Source organism: Poromitra crassiceps, assembly GCF_964638095.1.
Source record: "Poromitra crassiceps genome assembly, chromosome: 10".
Classification (NCBI taxonomy): Eukaryota; Metazoa; Chordata; class Actinopteri; order Beryciformes; family Melamphaidae; genus Poromitra; species Poromitra crassiceps.
In genome coordinates, this window is record NC_139631.1 from 21524555 (window position 1) to 21543471 (window position 18917).

Here is an 18917-nt window from a genome sequence, read left to right on the forward strand (position 1 = left end):
AATTTGAGCGGCAGGTCTTAACAGGGATTAAACAGGTAGGTTAGTTCACTTTACAGTTGTAGATGTTATATTCACCTAACACTGTCAGGCATCTAAATTAACACTAGCTAGGACCACAATGGAAACAAGTCTTTGATTTTATTGTGTTTTAGACTGATTGTCTTACTAAACTTAGTCACTTTCATCTTCCAATGACAGCATGTCTGCAGAGGTCACAGCCATGCTGGTGGAGGATGCCAGTTCTCTGTTGTCTTCGTCTTCGTCTTCCAGTCTCCAGCAAAAGGCCAAGACACGGGAAGATGCTCTGAAGAGGCTGAAGCTGCCTTCCCTTGAGGCACAGCGCATCTCCGGCGTATTGGAAAGCTGCATCAGCCAGGTTGAGATAGTGGCCATGCTCCCACCTGTGTTGACCCACTTAGACAGCCTGTCAAATGGTCTTGACAAGGAGTTGAGTGGGGCCCTTAGAGAGCATCGACTCTTGGAGGAGAGACTGGAGAGTCTCAAACAGGGGTCAGATGGGGGGCAGGATGGAGAACCTGGGGAAGCAAGGGAGAGAGCGAGGGCTCAGCTTGAGAGGGATATCAAGAGCTCCTTCAGGAATGTGTTGAGGCTATTCCGAGCCCATCCTGACTCCATTCTTGCCTTAAGGGCAGAGGTGGTTATGGAAGCCATGGGGAATGAGAGCATGCAGAGTCTAGTTGGAGGACTGAAGAAGTTTCATGGGTTTATGCTAGAGCGGCTGCTGACCAGCTCTGAAGAGGAGCGACAGCAGAGCCTCTACATGGAGGAGGTGTCTGCACGCCATGCCCACAACATGGAGCTGATGGCATCGCTGGGAGCAGAAGTAGATGCAGCCATCATGCACAGGGATGCAGAGGTGAGGCATCAAATTACATTATATACAAGATACAAGATACAAGATGTTTATTGTCACACGGATGTACAAGTACACACGGTGAAATGCTTGAGCTGAGTTATGTTCCGTTACAAGTCATCATCATCATCGTCATCAACATCGTCGTCATCATCATTGTCATCAACATCGTCATCATTGTCATTCACATTATCATCGACATTATCATCATTGTTTCCTGTCATGCTTAACTGGTACATTAACATCAGAACATTGTCATCGTTATTGTCATCTGTTCCTGTGCTTTTCGGGTCTGTGCCGTATATATTGCGGATGCCCATAAATAATCTTTATATGTTGTTGTTTTTTTTCCAATATGTTTATTGTCATTTTTTTCTTATACACAACATACAGTGACAATACAACTTTAAAGAGCAGACACTTTACAACATACACACACAATCAACCTGCAACAATTCAAACTAAATACTGATAAAACAAATCAAAACACTTCCTCCACATTGCTCACACTTTTTTTTATTTTATTTTTTACAAACTTTCAGGCAAGACCTCCGCCTCCATCTCTCATGAAACGCATGTATGGCTCCCAGAGCTGAGCAAAATCTTTCCCTTTGCCCTTAGCAATGTACGTTAGTCTTTCCAGGCCAATACATTCCGAAAGTTCCCGTTTCCACATTTTTAGTGATGGCGCATCCATATTTTTCCAGCAAAGAGCAATAGCTCTTCTGGCTTGAAGAAGTCCGAAGTCCAGTAGTTTAGCTTGTTTTGTTGTTTGCACAAAGTCCCCCGGATAGATACCAAGCAATCTTTATATGTTATGTTAATTAGTAGTTACAAGTCTTTGTCTATATATTGCGGTTGCCCATAAATAAATCTGTACATGTTATCTTAGCAGCTGGTCATAATGGTGGGGTAGATCTGTTTATTGTTTAGGAGTCTGGTGACTTGGGGGATGAAGCTATTTCGTAGTCTGCTTGTCCGGGTTTTGGGGGTTCTGTATCTCCTACCAGATGGTAGCAGGGAGAACATGTTGTTGAGTGGGTGGGTTGGGTCCTTGATTATTTTCCTGGTTCTCTTGAGGCAGCGCTGAGTGTAGAGGTCTGCCAGTTCCGGCAGCTCGCAGCCTGTTACATGCTAGTTATATGATGATATAAAATGAGAGACAGTCACAAGGAGGTAGTTTATCCTATAATCCTATTAACAATGAGAAGTGTATGTCTATCTGTGAGTGAGCAGAATTGTGTTCAGCCACAGCTATGCCATTTTACGTGTGATCGCGCTGAATCTTTCAGCACCCCTGCTGGTGACCTAATGGAGCTGGATTTTTGAATTAGGTAATTAGGGCCGACTTAATGGGCAAAAATGGCTAATTAGTTGTCAAAATGAGTCAACACAGGTTCAGCACAATGGAGAGCTCCATTGTTAGCTACTGATGGAGCTCACCTGAGTGGAGGACCACAGCTGAGGGAAGTGGACTATGAAAACCCTCTGGGGAGAGAGAGGAGAGGCTTCATGTCAACTCTGTGAGCAAAGGCCTGACTAAATGACCAGTGATCGTGTGCTCCAACGGGTATCAGAGTCAGAATAATAAGAATGCAAAGCCTGTGTGTGTGTGTGTGTGTGTGTGTGTGTGTGTGTGTGTGTGTGTGTGTGTGTGTGTGTGTGTGTGTGTGTGTGTGTGTGTGTGTGTGTGTGTGTGTGTGTGTGAGAGTGAGTGAGTGAGTGAGTGAGTGAGTGAGTGAGTGAGTGCGTGAGTGAGAGAGAGTGAGTGAGCTAACAATGGTTGTGCAGCCTGATACACAGCACAGTTATTCCGCTAGTAATAAGAATGGCCAATGTAGCGATGGAAGAATGAGAGTACTCACTTACACCAATAGATCTGCTCTCAACTTTTCTCCTGTCTCATCTCTCCTATCTTTCTCTTGACTTTGACTCAGATTTCTAAGAAGAACGATGTGATAAAGAAGTTGATGGAGTCTCTCGACCACATGGAAAAGATGTCAAAAGACTTTACATTGCGGACGCAGCAGGATGCAGACAAGCAGAGCCAGTCGCATGTCAAGACGTCAGAGATGAAGCAGACCCGCATGCAGCAGGAGATCGATCAACTGAATGCTCAGCTCAGCAATCTGATCCTTGAAAACCGAGAGGCAGAGACAGTAATCCGCGAGGTGATCCTCATATGCAAGTTTATATACCCAATGTTTCACATAAAAATGTCACATTTAATTTCCTCCAAATAAGGGTGGTTTCGTACACACATCAAGTTTAACTTTAGTCTAAAACCAGCCCTTTTTTCTTCCCTGGCAGAAAAATTACCAGGTGGAGACAGAAATAGAAAACCTGATCCAGAAGTATGATGCTGACATGGAAGAGAAACAGGTACAAACTGAAACCTTCTGCCTTCTCTGCATGGCAAAAGTGGCAATAGAGATATGTTACATGCACAGAGCACTCTGGATACTACTTTATATCCTGGTTCATGTTCAGGATAAGGTGTTTATATGCATCCTTACATCATGGTCACAAATATTCATCTAACTAAAAGGTTATTCTGAATATTACCATGGAAATGTAATTTGCAAAACCTAACTGCAAACAGGGTAACTTTGTTGTTTGACCAGGTTGTTTAGATGTCAGCTCTTAAATGTGATTGCCAAATAATGTTGGAGTATTAATGCACATACTGTATGTATGCATCGTATGTTTAATAAGATTTCATTTCATGCCTTGTTTTGATTGAGCTTTCTCTTTACTGTGGAGTATCTTCTTCTTTTCACCATCACATCTCTTTTGATACCCCCCACCACCCCCCACCCCCACCATGGCCTCTCTCAGGTGGAGCTGGAGGAAATGCAAAAGGCTTATGAGGAGGAGGTGTCGGAGCTGAGGCAGCTGGAGGAGGCCTACACTGTCCTGGAGGTGGAGTACAGCCAGATCCAGGAGGAGCGCTGGCTGGCAGAGGAGAGGAGGAAAGAGGAGAGGAGGATGCTGGAGTTGAAGACCAGAGCTGCCATTATCGCCCAGGCCTGGTGGAGGGGCTACTGCACCCGCAAGGCCATGAAGGGCAAGGGCAAAAGCAAGAAGGGCAAGAAGGGAAAAGGCAAGAAGAAGGGCAAATAAACCATGATCCTGGTGCTGCAGTGAGACTCTCAAGTTGTAGAGAATGGATGTTCATATTTTCTGGAAAAAGGGCTGTTGAGCAAATACTGGTGTTACATTTGTCTCAGTATGTTTGTCATTTATATGTTATTTTTAATAAGTACATCTCTTATGGGACCCACATTGTAAACTGCTTTTTCGTGTGCATTTGTTGTTATCTTCAAGATGTAATGGAATGTAGCTGTTTCTAGCTCTTCATAAACAATATTTACTGTGTGGATACAGTGTTTCAAAAGGTAATGCAAAATAATCAGAAATAATGAAACAGTCAAAGAAAATTTAAAACATTTAATATTTCACATGTACCGGTAATACTTTTCATGATCAGAAAACGTCTGACATTGTTCAGATTCCTTGGGAATGACAGTTGCTATTCGCTAATTGGCCACAGAGTGGCAGCACAGGACCTTGTGGCCTGTGTTCTGAATCTATTGTATGTCTGTCTGTCTATCTACCTATCTATTTTTAAATAGTCTGTACAGCACAGTATACACAGCTACTGTATGCTCCATACGGTCTTGTGTGAGGAGTTGTGTTGCCCTGTTACAGCTAACTTTTCAAATGAGAAAGCAGAAGGACAATCATTAATTAAAACAAAAGTGAAAAATTGCATAAAATAGTTTGCAATTTTGGGCATAAGTGTGAGATCAGGAGCATCTGCGTTTACTTTTGGTGAATGATTGATTTGCTAATATGCACTTCATTTACAAGCCACAGTTATTTTTTCACCACCATGTTTATTATTATTATATATATTTCAACTTGATACGTTAGTCTTGCTCTTCTGTTCAGTCCAGCGTTGTGTCTGTGGGAGGGGGTTTGAGGTCTTTCACTACATCAGTGTGGTTCTGGATGAAAATCTGGATCTGAGAAGGACACACTCTATTAAGTTGATTGTTTCCTGTTGCTGGGCTCTGCCATGACAACACTTACATCCCTGTGAGGATACCTACCTTTTCCAGCTGTTCCTCTGTGTCATCAATAGCCACACCTTCCTCTCCTCCTATCTCCCCATTTGTCATTTGGTAGAGGTTAAGGGTCGCCATCTTGATTTGGCCTAGTAGGAGTGTCTCCTTTGCTCCAGTTTTCTGGATGTGGTTCCACTTGCTTTCCTGTAGGGACAGTAGAGTTTAATGGAACTGGAACTGATCTGGCCCTAGCTGGGATGTCTGAGTTTGACTGGTATGATTGTATGGTACCCATGTGAGAGCTTGTGAGCGTGTCCGGTCGAGCTGTGTCTGCAGCTGGGACAGCAGGTGGTTGTTCTGCAGCAGCAGGCGGCATTGCTGGTCTATGTGTGTCTGCAGGGCTCCTCTCTGGCTGTCGGCCTGCTCCTGGACCTCGCTCTCCCTCTGACAGAGCTGCTCTCTGGTGATCACAAGAGTCTCAAAACGACCCACCAGCTCCCGCACCTCCTCAAACTGTAGGTAAGCACATACACACACACAAACATTAAAGAAACACCCCAAAATGAAAATTCATTCATTATCTGCTCACATCTATCTCAGCTTAAACTCAATTGATGTTTGTTGGACCACCAAACACAGCGATTTGCCATCTAGTTCCATCTCTCTCTTCTCCCAAACTATTGAAGCTAGACCATCTTTTTACAGATCAAATTTCTCCGAAACAACTTGTGCATCATAATCCAAGTATTTTGTAGCCAGTTTTTGTGATGGAGAAATTTCCTCTACATTTTCTGCCCCTTTTTATTTTATTTTCTATTGAAGCTGTAAAAAGATGGCATGGTTAACTTTGTATTTTTAGTTATTAGTTTTGGATGAGGATGATATGGAACTATGGGGGATAACTGGCTATATTTGGTTGTCCTTTGAACTTCAATGGAGTTTCAACTCACATGCGGGCAATGACTGGATTTTCATTTTTATGGTGAACTATTCCTTGTGGGGGGGGGGGAACGTCACAAGTTTGTCTGCCATGTAGTAAATTGCAGGATATTGTAGATCATGGGTTCCCAAACCTTTTCATTTCAAGGACCCCCGAGACAGATATGCATCAAATCCCACACCTCCATTTGATAAGAGTTTGTCCCACATAGCCTGTTTAGAAGATTTTTTTAATTATAGTTTTGGGCATTTTTGCCTTTATTGGACAGAACAGTGTGTAGACAGGAAGGTGGGGGAGAGAGGGGAGGACATGCGGCAAAGGGCCACAGTCGGATTCGAACCAGGGCCGGCTGCAGGAAGGAAGCCTTAATGATACACAGGTGACCCACCGGGGCGCCCCATTTAGAAGATTTTTGACTTCCCCTAATAACTGTTCTATCATAACAGAATGATCTAGTCACTCTTCTACATTCTCTTCAACATTCATTCTAATAACTTTTAGAGGAAAAAATAACTAACAGTGACATTAAGTGACATTTAGTTTTGCTGGACCCTTTCAAGGAGCCATGGGGGGCCCTGCACCCCACTTGGGGAAACACTGCTGCAGACGATGCTTACACTACCTTAGTCATTTTAAGGACCTGTTCCAGGAAGTCCCAATACAGATTGCTGCTTTGCACCCGGCGCTGCAGCTTCTGTTTGATCTCCTCCAATGCAGCGCACTCCTCCTTCAGTCTCTCTATCTCTGCTTCCTTCTGAAGCACAACTTCCCTCTCGTGCTCGGCTTTCTTTGCACCTCTGCTTCTCTTAGCATCATTCTCCTATAGGGGGGGGTGTTGAGGAAGAAAGTCATCTGACGCTCAGTTCCATCCATGCAATTGCAATTACTGTACCATATAATAATAATGGGGTCAGGCATGAAATGGTCGTCTACTCTACCTTGAGAAATCTATCGAAGTTGAAAAGCGACTCCTTCAGTTTCTCTTCCTTCAGGAGCACTTCATCTCTGCGCTGTTGCAAACTCTTCCTTTTCGCCTCGAACCCCTGCATAAACACATGCAGAGGGACTGGCAAACATGGACATTTAGGAAGATTTATGATACATGGATATGTGGGGCAATGACCATTAAGAAAAAGAATGAGAGTGTGTATATGCATTTTGTTCCTCACGGGACGTGCATTGAGTAAATTCTGCACCTCTGTGTGCGCCATGAGCTGTTTATCAACCTCAATAATCTCTCCGCGTTTCTCCAGCATCTGTGTGGCTCCTGTCATCTGATACTTCTCGCCCACCGGCAACCTCCTGCTCACACACAAGTAGAAAGTGATTACTAAGTTATTACTACCTTATTACTAAGTTATTACTCTGATAGATTTAGCTGCATGGGCTTCACACAGACAGTCAGAGAGAGAGAGAGAGACAGAGAGAGAGAGAGAACACACACAACATACTCACATTAAAACCTGTTCCTCATGGATGGTGCCGAAATAATCCTCTAAATTCATGGCCATTTTATCTGATGCATCAAGCCTTTCAGATGGTGTTACACAACTTTTTAAACGTCAACTTCCTCTCAAACAGTCTCTCCTCCAGGGGTGTAGTGCCTCAGTTTCCATGGTAACACCCATACAAAGAGCCTTTACAGCCCCCAGTGGCGCAAACAGGCACACCATGACGTATTTCCTCCTCCCATGTGTCCGCAGCACAAGGCCTCATCAAATCCTGAAGCATGAGGTTCAAACATCTGATTGGCAGGTGTGATCTTGAGATGTGTGATCTTTTCACTTTAGGCACAGAATTCACACTTAATATGACCCCTTTCCTCTCGCCACAGCGCACGCAAGCACGTACTACACACACGGCACTCATCATTATACAAAGACTTAGCCTGCGTGTACATATCGACACTTCACTGTAAACATGTTAAGGTACAGTCAGTGACAAAATCAGTGTAGTTGGTACACATTTCTGGTCAAAAGATGATTATGAAGCATCTTTCTTTTCTCACATTTTGAAATGGCAGTATTGAGGTCAGTCCAAATATTTTAGTTGAGTTTAAAACAATAAACGTATGGTAATTTGGTCATATATAAAATTACTAAATGTGTGTCCCAGGATTTTTGGCTGATGCATTGTTTTATGTCCCTTGTCATTGATTTAAATTTATTCCAAACCCTGGACCAAAGTATTGTAGTGTGTGGTAGTGAATCTTAATCTGAAAACCAGTTTAGATGCAACATTTGGAAATTTACATTTTGGCTTTAACAGAGTCTAAAAAGAAGATAATCTGGTGGTATTGGTAGGTCCCCAAAATCCATACAGTTATTGTATAATGAGGGTTAACTTTGTTCAATGCTAATGCACATCTGAGATTAAGGGACTGGTTTTAAGATGTTTGCTAGCATGTTTTTGACTTTAAATGTCAGAAGCAAGGGCAGTCAGCTATTTTATTTCATATTCATAATCTAATCTGAAAATAAATATAATAACTACAGAAAAATAATCTGTCACTGTGGCAATACGATCACGACTGAGTGTATATCTAAAATACTTGTTATCACCTCTCAGGAATATAGGATGGAGAGAATGCCACTCTGATGCTACACGGTCACACCAGTAGCACTGCTCATTAAAGTGACAGTGTGGCATTAGCATGCATAATGGAAAGGCTGTGTGCTGTTATTTTTACATAATAAATGTCAGGTGTGCCAAGGATGGTGATGCTGACAGTGACAGCAGCAGAACCAGAGAACTGCATCTGCGGCTGTAAATGTATAGCATGGGTACACGCACATACGCACACACACACACACACACACACACACACACACACACACACACACACACACACACACACACACACACACACACAGAGACACAGACACACACGCACGCACATGCACACACACACACACACACACACACACACACACACACACACAGACACAGACACACACACACACACACACACTCACAATGTGCGCGAGCAGAGATAGAGTGGAAGAGAGAGGCAATGAAGGGGAAAAACAACAACACAGATAGCTGGAGGCAGAGATGCCACTGTATTCATTTTTGATGAGTAAATGGCTTGCTGCACGCACACGCACACTCACACACACCGAGCACTGTATTAATACTAATGGAATGACGCTATTAGAATAAAAGCATGCTGTGTGGGATGACGGGGGACAGTGTGAGGCTGAGGAGATGGAGACATCTCACCCATGTAAACACCAGCACACCTTTTACCAGCCAAGGAGCAAGAGGAGAAGATGAGGTGGTCAGAGCATGTGATGGCAGGCAGACAGCCCCACAGGGCAATAAGAAATAGCACCATTGGTTTTAGTTAAGTCCATCTCAATGGAGGGGACACGGGCGGGCGGGGGGACAAAATAATGAACATCTGACAATATTAATATCACATACCTAATAAAGAATAGTCTCGTCCTTTGTGGTTGGAACAGTCCTCATTAGGATGCTGTTATACAAGATCTGAACGGTGCTTAGTGAGATATTGGACCGTTCTTCAAGAAGGAAAGAGTCTAGCCTTCATCTGGTGTTCATAAAACCACAGTCGAATTGTTTTGGAATTGTGTACGAGGGCCTTGGAATATGGAACAGTGTTTACACCATAGGATGCACCTGGTGGTACCCTCAAATCTATTCCATGGCCATTATACGACCGTGCAGTGCAACCATCGCTTCTAATGACTCCCACAAGATGGCTGCCAGTACCATTAAAAATCCACCGCCATGTTTTAGCAGTTGGCATCAGACATTGTGGGTTGAAGGCATCCTTTGCTTTCTCCAATTGTATGTACCCTGCAAAATAGTGAACAACAATTCACTAGACAATATGACTTTTTCCCTTTGCTTGTGTGGCTCCAGGTTTTGCCTTCATGACACCAGGTTCTCTTGTCTTTTGGTCTTTGATACAAGTGGTTTCTGGCTACCAGCTTTATGTAGCTGAACACATATACTGTATTTAGTTTTTGTTGAGTCTTTGTCACATATGTGTTGATTACATTTTGAAGTGCCGCAGTGGCAACTACTCCAGTGAGCTTCAACTTGCAGCCACTGTTCCTCTTTGCCTGAGGTGGTTTGTCCGTGTTTGTCATATGTTGTCATAATTTTCCAGACAGTTCCACTTGCCATATTAAATAATAGTTTGGGTGACTGATGGTTCTGCAAATCAAGCGTGACTATTTGGCCTCTTGGGAGCTCAGTTGCCTCATGTTGCTTAATGAAAACACACAACGTTTGTCAAACCTCATGCAAAGTTGACATAGGCCAACTGCTAATTGGCATTCAGCTTAACATGACGCGCCTTTGCACAGTAGCTGCCTTTGTGATTGTGATTAAATTCATTAATTCAGTTCAGATTCTTTTTCATGTGGTGTTTTCGTTATTCTGTCTATAGCCCCTGTATAGGCTTTGCATTCAGCTATTCTCCAATAGCTCCAACTTTCATTTCCATTTCAACTCTTCTCTGACACCCAATTTGTTTGTTTGTAATAATGGAAATATAGGAAGGGAAGTTTTTCTCTACTCTTGAGCTCACTGTCAAGCATCAGTTCAAATGGCTAAAATGTAAAAGTAAAATTCATCAGTTAAAAAAAAACATTGGTGGGTATCTTCTGCCTCCTTTAATCTCCCATTCTCTCTTGCCCTCTCTCTCTCCCCCTCAAATCCACACACACACACACACACACACACACACACACACACACACACACACACACACACACACACACACACACACACACACACACACACACACACACACACACACACACACACACACACACACACACACACACACACACTTAGAGACTCTCACACTCGAGTGGACAGGTAACAAACATTTAGGCATCCATTATTAAAGGTCAACAGTGCGGTGCAAACAGATATGAGAGGAAGTCTGTGTTTATGCTAATGCCCTTGTCAGACAGAGGGGGCAGCAGCTCTCTGACACCATCTATTAATAATGAGACAAGATCACAGACATGCACTGGCTATGGACAACACAATGCTGCTTTTTGGGAAACAATGGGCTCTGATAGGAGGGTGAGTGAGTGTGCTGAAGCCCTCTTCACAGGCAGAAGGCTGCATACGGTATGCGTGCAGAGCTTGGCACAGAGGAGGGTGTGTGTGTGTGTGTGTGTGTGTGTGTGTGTGTGGGTGAATGGATTTGTTTGTTTATTGATGTTTATGTTTTGTGTTTGTCTCACAGCAGGGGTCTTGTCTGGCCTGTTTGCAAACATCCCCTGTACACGAGTAGAGACACGCCTCCAGGGAAGCCGAGGAGAACCGAAAGGTGCAGAGAGAGAGGAAGAGGAAGGCCTGCTGCGCGTTGGACCTTCTCAACAGGCAATCCACACAGACACCTAAAAAATAATGTGGTCTGAATACAACAACAATAAATGTGAGTTAAATATTTAGAAAACATTGCCTACTTTAAGAAATTATATCTGTGACAACCAGTAATCAAAAAAGCTGAACCAAGGCACTCTTCAAAGATTAAAAAAGCTTTAATATAAATGCTTAGTCCATTACTGGACAAATTAAAAAGCCAACATGTTTAGGCCAGGTACGGCCTTCATCAGGGCAGTAATAAATGATCAGTTCACACAAACCATATAACCACACGGGCAGGCCCGTAGCCAGGGTTTGAGAAATACCGAGGTCATTTTAGCGCGGCGTGGGGGGTCCAGGGTGGGCTGGGCCATTTTAAAGTAAAATGCTTCAATCTGGTGCATTTTAAGAGTCAAATTAAGAGGCTAGATCTATAAAGAACTACAGACATCACGTTAGATTAATATCCTCTTTACTGTGCTGTTGCTTTACAATGATACAAAAATAAATGTCTCCCCATATAATATACATTATATTCTGCATACAGGTCACATGGCAGAATACTGCTCAATTAAATACAATAGCCCATCTACACAAACAACACTTACAGGGGAGTTAATTAACCATTCACTTCAATAGAACTGTCCCCAAAGTCTAGCCCCAATGCAAAATGTGAACGTTGTGGTATGTCTCTTCCTTCTATATAGCACACAGAGAGGAAGCAATAAATTGTTGCATTTCTGATCAACTATGTCATATACTATGTTATTTATGAGGGCTTTAAAACATCAATGACAGATGAATAGATCTGGGGGCCGGGGCTATTTAAAAAAAAGAAAGAAAATACCGAGGTCATGACCTCGTGTCCTCAATGGTAGCTACGGGCATGCACACAGGTAGACAATTAGTTAATTACTTAATGTTACCCCATTTTGGACCAAAGAGCACCTTCTCACAGTCTGACCTCACCTGCATGGAACGCCGCTGCCCTTCTTTCATTATATACTGTGACAACCAGTGTTGGGGTAACGCATTACAAAAGTAACATATTACTTTTAGCAGTAACTCAGTAATCTAACTTATTACCAATAGCAGTTGTCAAGTAACACAAGTTACAAATTCAGTTTGATTCTTTTTATTTTTATCAGAGCACATATTTAAATTGAATTATGTGTTTTTATGCAAATAACCACTATAGATGACTATAACAAAGGAAAAGGATAACATTTTGAATTTTGGACGGTTTCCCGCGGCGATGTCATTCTGCTACTGCTGTTATTTTGGTGAAAGTAATGCAAAAGAAGTGTAATAAGTAACAAGTTACTCTACACAGACAGTATATTGTAAAGTAACATGTTACTTTCAAATGAAAGTAACTAGTATTATGTAGTATATTACATTTTGAAAGTAACTTGCCCAACACGGTAACAACCCACAAACTCTTGGTTTATCGTAATGCAGTGGTTCTCAAACGTTTCCATGTAAAGGACCCCTAAACTGACACAAATTAGACCACGGACCCCCATTTGATCAGATTTTGTCCCAGGGCCCCCAACTGATAAGATTTTTAGCTTTTGTGACAACCCTCCCACTCTCCTGCCCTGTCTTGCAGGAGCCTGGTGTTGGGTGCACCTGATGCAGTTCGTTAGTAACTAGACAACACAAACTACATTAAACAAATGAACAGAACAAAAGGTGAGGAGGGAGCCATACTGAATTGGTCTGCAGGTCTTCTTAAGCCCAATGACTGCACCGGGCCCAGGTGCACCCAATCAGCCTAATGACCCCCAACACCGGGCTCCTGCAAGACAGGGCCAGGAGAGTGGAAGGGTTGTCACACATTTAGATGTTTTCTTACAGAAAGTGTATGAAACCCATGGCCAAAATAGTCATACATTTTGTCATTGTGCTACTTATGTTTAGAATATTAGTGAAAATAAATGATTACCCTTTTTGCTGGGGACCCCCTCATGGACCCCTGGGGGTCCCCAGACCCCACTTTGGCTATATGAGTGTCCCCAAGAGTGATGGAACCTCATTTATAAGCAGTGACAACAGCTGATTTAGTAGTGGAAGTATTGTTAATGTATGCATCTAAAACCGTTTCAGCTTCAAAATGAGGGGACTGTCTGTGAGACTGGCTACAGCCGGTCTGTGTGTTGACCAAACAGGAGGAGTGGCAGGGTGGTGTTCAGTGAAGTCCTGCTGGTAGTGATATCATTATGCTGTGTGCCCAGTTGGGACAAGGGGACTGTCTGGAGTGAGGTCAGGGACTACAGGGGATAATCTCTAGATTGAATTTTTGTGTGTGCGTGAGTGTGTGTTTCTATTATCAATGTATGTGTGTCTATGTATGTGTGTAGTGGTCTTTGTGTGCGCATGTGTCCGTCTGTCTAGCTGTACACGAGTCTTGTGTCTGGGTGCATGAATGTGTGTATTTGAATGTGTGTGTGTGTGTGTGTGTGTGTGTGTGTGTGTGTGTGTGTGTGCGTGTGTGCGCGCGCAGTGTGTGTGTGTGTGTGTGTGTGTGTGTGTGTCTGTGTGTGTGTGTGTGGGGGGGGGGGGGGTTGTGTGTGTGTGTGTGTGTGTGTGTGTGTGTGTGTGTGTGTGTGTGTGTGTGTGTGTGTGTGTGTAGGATTAGCGTGCCTCTCCAGTCCTCTGGCTGTAATCAGATGGGACATTGGCTCCATGACGGCCCACTGCCCCCACCACCACCCACTGTGCCTCTCTCCCTCTCACCCCGTCATGCATGTCTGCCCGCCGGTCTTGGGACCGCAGAGGACCTCAAGAGTACGGCAGTATGTAAAGAGTTCAAACAATTATTCTTGCTCACATCACAGTGTTCTCACACGTTCATCTGGTTCCATATAGGCTATCATTCAACAATGGCCCTGAGCTGTTGAATTTAGGAGAGGTGCAGTGCAAAAGTGAGAGTCTGCCATGAGAGGGGAAGATAGGCAGCGGTCGGCGTCAGATAAACAGCCATCACTGATCAGGTTAGTCTGAGCCCTCTGACCCCGGACTGGCCTGTCTGCTGTTAGTTTGACCCTCAACCCCACCCTTTGTCTGCAGACGCAACGCGCAGAACAACCCAAGTGCACACTGGTGCACGCGCGCACACACACACACACACACACGCACGCACGCACGCACGCACGCACGCACGCACGCGCGCGCACGCGCGCACGCACACGCACACACACACACACACACACACACACACACACACACACACACACACACACACACCCCTCTACTTGGCCTCTTATCCTTGACAGCCCTTATGCTCATATTAAGATCTACTCCAGTGATTTCAGGGCTATTTCAGCCATAAAGTCTCATTTGTGGGGGAATTAGCTTGAGTCTGAGCCTTGTTACTATACAGTGCTTAATAGCATTACCATTCTTATGGCTTTTAAATGTTAGCAAGGACTCATGGAATGGACAGAGCCATTCAAATCAATGTAATTGCCAAACATTAATTGTTTTACTGCCATCGTGCCATAATACACAGCCTTCTCTGTGCTAGACCGAAACTTATAATTACTGATTACAACAATATCAAAATAGATTTTTGTTGCCTGCATTCAAAGATACTTACAATGGGCTCCAGTTCAAGCTATTATGATGGACCCTAGTGCCGCTTTTATGTTGGAAAAACATGCGTGCCTGCAATGCTCGGCTTGCAGATGTGCTCAGCTTCAGATTTTGCGCCTAAACTAGCTACTGTATATATTGTATCATCTCGTCACATGATCAAAACAGAGACTTGACATTGGAGAACAACATACATATTACTCAGTAATCAATCAATCATCATTATCTGTATCTGTGTGAAGAAAATAAGAAATTATTTATTTTATTTTATTTATAGTTTTTGTAGTTCATGTAGAATAAGCATGATAATTTTTGTTATATTGCTACTGACTATTTTACAAAGGTGTATTTCTGTGTGGTGGCAATCTGAATCACTCAAGGGCCCGTTCTCTGCCCAACACATTGTTGGAGGGCCCTGCTCTCTCTACAGGTCACCCTACTCCAGGGGCCCCAGTGCAACCTGCCTGCGTTTCAACTCAACACCATAAGCATAGGAGGTCGGCATCAGCCAGTTTTCCACCTATAATCTTTCAATAGCCAAATTCCAGCATATGGTCTGAACTGACACTGACCAGGACAAACTGGAGGAGGAACAATAAACGACAAGAGGAAAAACTCCTATACGCACTCCTATCCATGCAATTTGAACAATGACTGTGTAGAAGCTTTCCCCATGGCGCTCCAGTGTCAAAGCTGTTTTACCGGTGTGTCATCCTCATCAGAAAAGCACGATGCTGCCCTCCTCCACTGCCCATGAGACCAGAGAAGCATCAGGCTGCTGGAGAGGAAAGATAATCTACTTTACCAATTACACTCCATCTCAGACCACTTATTCCCCACAAAATGACATCACTAATGTTAGAACATCACACAAATGCCTCTCAGTGTCCTGCAAGAGAGTCCAAACTACACATTTATATATTCAAACCAATAGATGCGGCAGTTCAGATTATAATCAAATCAGCTTTGAATTGGTCTCAAATGTCTTTTTAAAAAACATCTTATTTTCCAAGAGAAATCATTCTGCACAGTTAAAGCGGTGCAGAAACACAAGCCCTGTTCCTACCAAAGAGCTTCCTGCTTTCAAGAAAGTCCCAGATTAGACACTGCATGAAAATGTAGGCCAAATGAATATTTGGCAGTCTGTCTAAACGTGCGGGGTCTTATCTGCTTATGCACACAACAAGAACAGAAATGTGTGTGTGTGTGTGTGTGTGTGTGTGTGTGTGTGTGTGTGTGTGTGTGTGTGTGTGTGTGTGTGTGTGTGTGTGTGTGTGTGTGTGTGTGTGCGTGTGTGTGTGCACGCGTGTGTGCACGTGCTCGTCTGTCTTCCTGTCTGTAGCCTATTTCTTCTTCTCAGTCTGTAAGCACCATGAACGAGTAAAGAAGCAACAGATGAGAAAAGGAGAATATGGAGCGGGAGGAGGAGGTGGGTGGGGTGGGGTTGGGGGGGGCTGAGGGGGTGTTGGGGGGGCAGTCGGTCGGGGAGATAACGATAAGCACCACTTAGGCTCTTTGATCACAAAGGATCATCAATCTACTGTCGGACCAGTGTGTCTGTGAAAGTCCTCTACTGATGACTTAAGCTCCTTTATACACACTCACACACACACACGCACACACACACACCATGCACACACATTTGCTGTGTGTTTAATATTACTTTACCACTTTACCAAAAGCTTTATTTTTCCCAACTAACTCCCAACCATACAGAAGTCATCACAGAGCACTGTTACTGTACATGCAAGCATGAAACCATGCAATCCATCTTCAGAGTCAGAGGCCCCTGGGACCTCTCTCTCCCTCTCTCTCTTCTCCCTCTCTCTTCTCCCTCCCTTGCTTCTCCCTGCGCTCTGTTTGTGTGGAGACAAAGGGTTAAGGAGGAACAGACCCTCTGAAGAGCTGCCTGCTTAACCTCTGACCTCACGGTGCATGAGAGAGAGAGAAAGGAAGAAAGAGAGAAAAATAGAGAGAAAGAGAGAGATCTGACAACCTCTGGCAGACGCACAACTAGGCAATATAATGAAAATACTCTAGATAAATCTGGAAGATGAATGATTCAAATCCCTTGCAAATAAATCTCTGTGGGTTACATTGATTTGTTGTGTCAAAATAAGCAGGTGCGAGGAGTGAGAGGTTAGTTTTGACCATGGGAGAAACAGAAACATGAGACGTTGGGAGGGGAAAGGGAGGGCAGGAGCGTGTCTGCATGTGTGTATCTGAATCTGTCCGGTGGTTTGGGTTGGAGGGGGAGTTAAAGAGAGGAGGGGGTGGGGGGGGACCACCAACACTCCCCACCCCAGCCCAGCAGACCCCTCCCCTCTCTGGGCAACAGGTTGTCAGTGAGGCGGTCCAGCTGGTGGAGACTGGAGATGCCAAACAACCTGTCAGAGATAAGAAGAGGCGGACAAGGTATGCACAGCGGCCCAGCACCCACAGCACTCTGGGGATGGGGGGGGGGGGGGTTCTTCACTGGGTGGGTGAGAGAAAGGACTCGGACAAGGAGAAGACATAGGAGTCCCTTATACTTGATAAGATGACATAGCACAGATTTACACATGAAACAAACCCAGATCTGCACTGGTGAATGGGATTATTGGACGCATTTTGAATAGAAGTGATGGAAAAGGAGTGGGCCGTCCTGTTATCAGCTCCTTCATATTGACACATGCACTGAAGCTGATAAACAGCTCCGCACTTAAGCCTTTGCACTCCTAAGGTGTTGAACACACTTTAAATAGCCCAATGGGAATGCCAATTATTTGCCTGTGCTGTGTTTTGCCTATAACTACAAAGAGGAACACTACAACAAATTGACTTACTCAAAATTCTCTAAAATTTATTTTCATTTCTGTATATAAATCTGTTTTTTTTTAATTCCCATAGAACAGAAAATGTTGTTTATCAACTATTTTTCGCCACTTGGAAATGGAGGGTGACATCAGAAACAAGCCTTCAATGAGAAACAAATTACTTCAAATGATACTGTCTCATTTCACAATTTGACAACAAACTAATCTTTACAAATCTAGAGTAATAAATACTATTGGCAGGAACAATACTATAAAACACAAACATTTCCCAAACAAACAAGAGCTCTTTAGATCCCACTGTCACACACACACACACACACACACACACACACACACACACACACACACACACACACACACACACAAACACACACACACACACACAAGCACACAAGCACGCACGCACACACACACACACAAATACATACAGTATCAAGGAATGATGAGGAATGATTCTACCTCTGGATACTGATGGTTTGTATTGGCTCACAGTTGCAGCACTTTCTTTCATGTTACTGCAGGTGTACAACTTGATTATACCAAAATAAAGCAAATTGTCAGTTTCTGTTTTGCACAGTATGGAAACCACAAACCTTTTTTTAGTGTTAGCTAGGAGGAGGAAGTCAATCTGTTACATACTCAGGGGAATAAAAGTAACAGCACTGGACTTACGGTATGAATAATTCACACAAAAATTGGCTAGCACAAAAAAAGTGCTGAATTTCCGGTTCAGAGGGCCGTGCCGATTGGCTGGCTCTCACTGAAAGGAGAATGCTGAATTGGGTGAGTTGGGGGTGACTGAGAGGACATTGGTGACAGCTGTATGATGCTGAGTTGTGCAGTTACCCAGAATGTGATAGAAACCGTGTTCACAGGTCCCTCAGCCTGGTGTAAACAAACTGTTTATCTCTATGGTGCAGTGCCTGCCTCACTGGGAATGAACTCATAGCAGTCTTGAGCTGAGCTGACATAGCCTACACACACACACACCCACACCCCCACACACACACCCCCACACGCACGCACGCACGCACGCACGCACGCACACACACACACACACACACACACACACACACACACACACACACACACACACACACACACACACACACACACACACACACACACACACACACACACACACACACACACACACACACACACACACACACACACACACACACACACTGTGCTTTGCCCTGCTAAAGAGAGAAGTCCCCCTCGGGAGTCGGGCTCTACCGTGAAAGCTGAGATTATTTTGGTCA

At 43.9% G+C, this 18917-nt stretch overlaps 2 protein-coding genes across 2 annotated transcripts; one reads left to right on the forward strand and one right to left on the reverse strand.

Annotated features, from left to right (window-relative positions):
- Window positions 1–199: 199 nt before the first annotated feature.
- On the forward strand, window positions 200–4065 carry drc10 (dynein regulatory complex subunit 10; the record flags this gene model as incomplete). The annotated part of the gene is made up of 4 exons (XM_083645331.1): window positions 200–877; window positions 2812–3045; window positions 3185–3256; window positions 3713–4065. 4 exons carry the CDS (start codon window positions 200–202, stop codon window positions 3995–3997), a joined length of 1269 nt encoding a protein of 422 aa, XP_083501457.1. The 3' UTR covers window positions 3998–4065.
- A 759-nt stretch (window positions 4066–4824) lies between these two features.
- On the reverse strand, window positions 4825–7395 carry cfap73 (cilia and flagella associated protein 73; the record flags this gene model as incomplete). Its single annotated transcript, XM_083645332.1, has 7 exons — window positions 4825–4902; window positions 4990–5148; window positions 5236–5457; window positions 6507–6704; window positions 6823–6927; window positions 7054–7186; window positions 7340–7395. 7 exons carry the CDS (start codon window positions 7393–7395, stop codon window positions 4825–4827), a joined length of 951 nt encoding a protein of 316 aa, XP_083501458.1.
- Between the last annotated feature and the right edge of the window lie 11522 nt (window positions 7396–18917).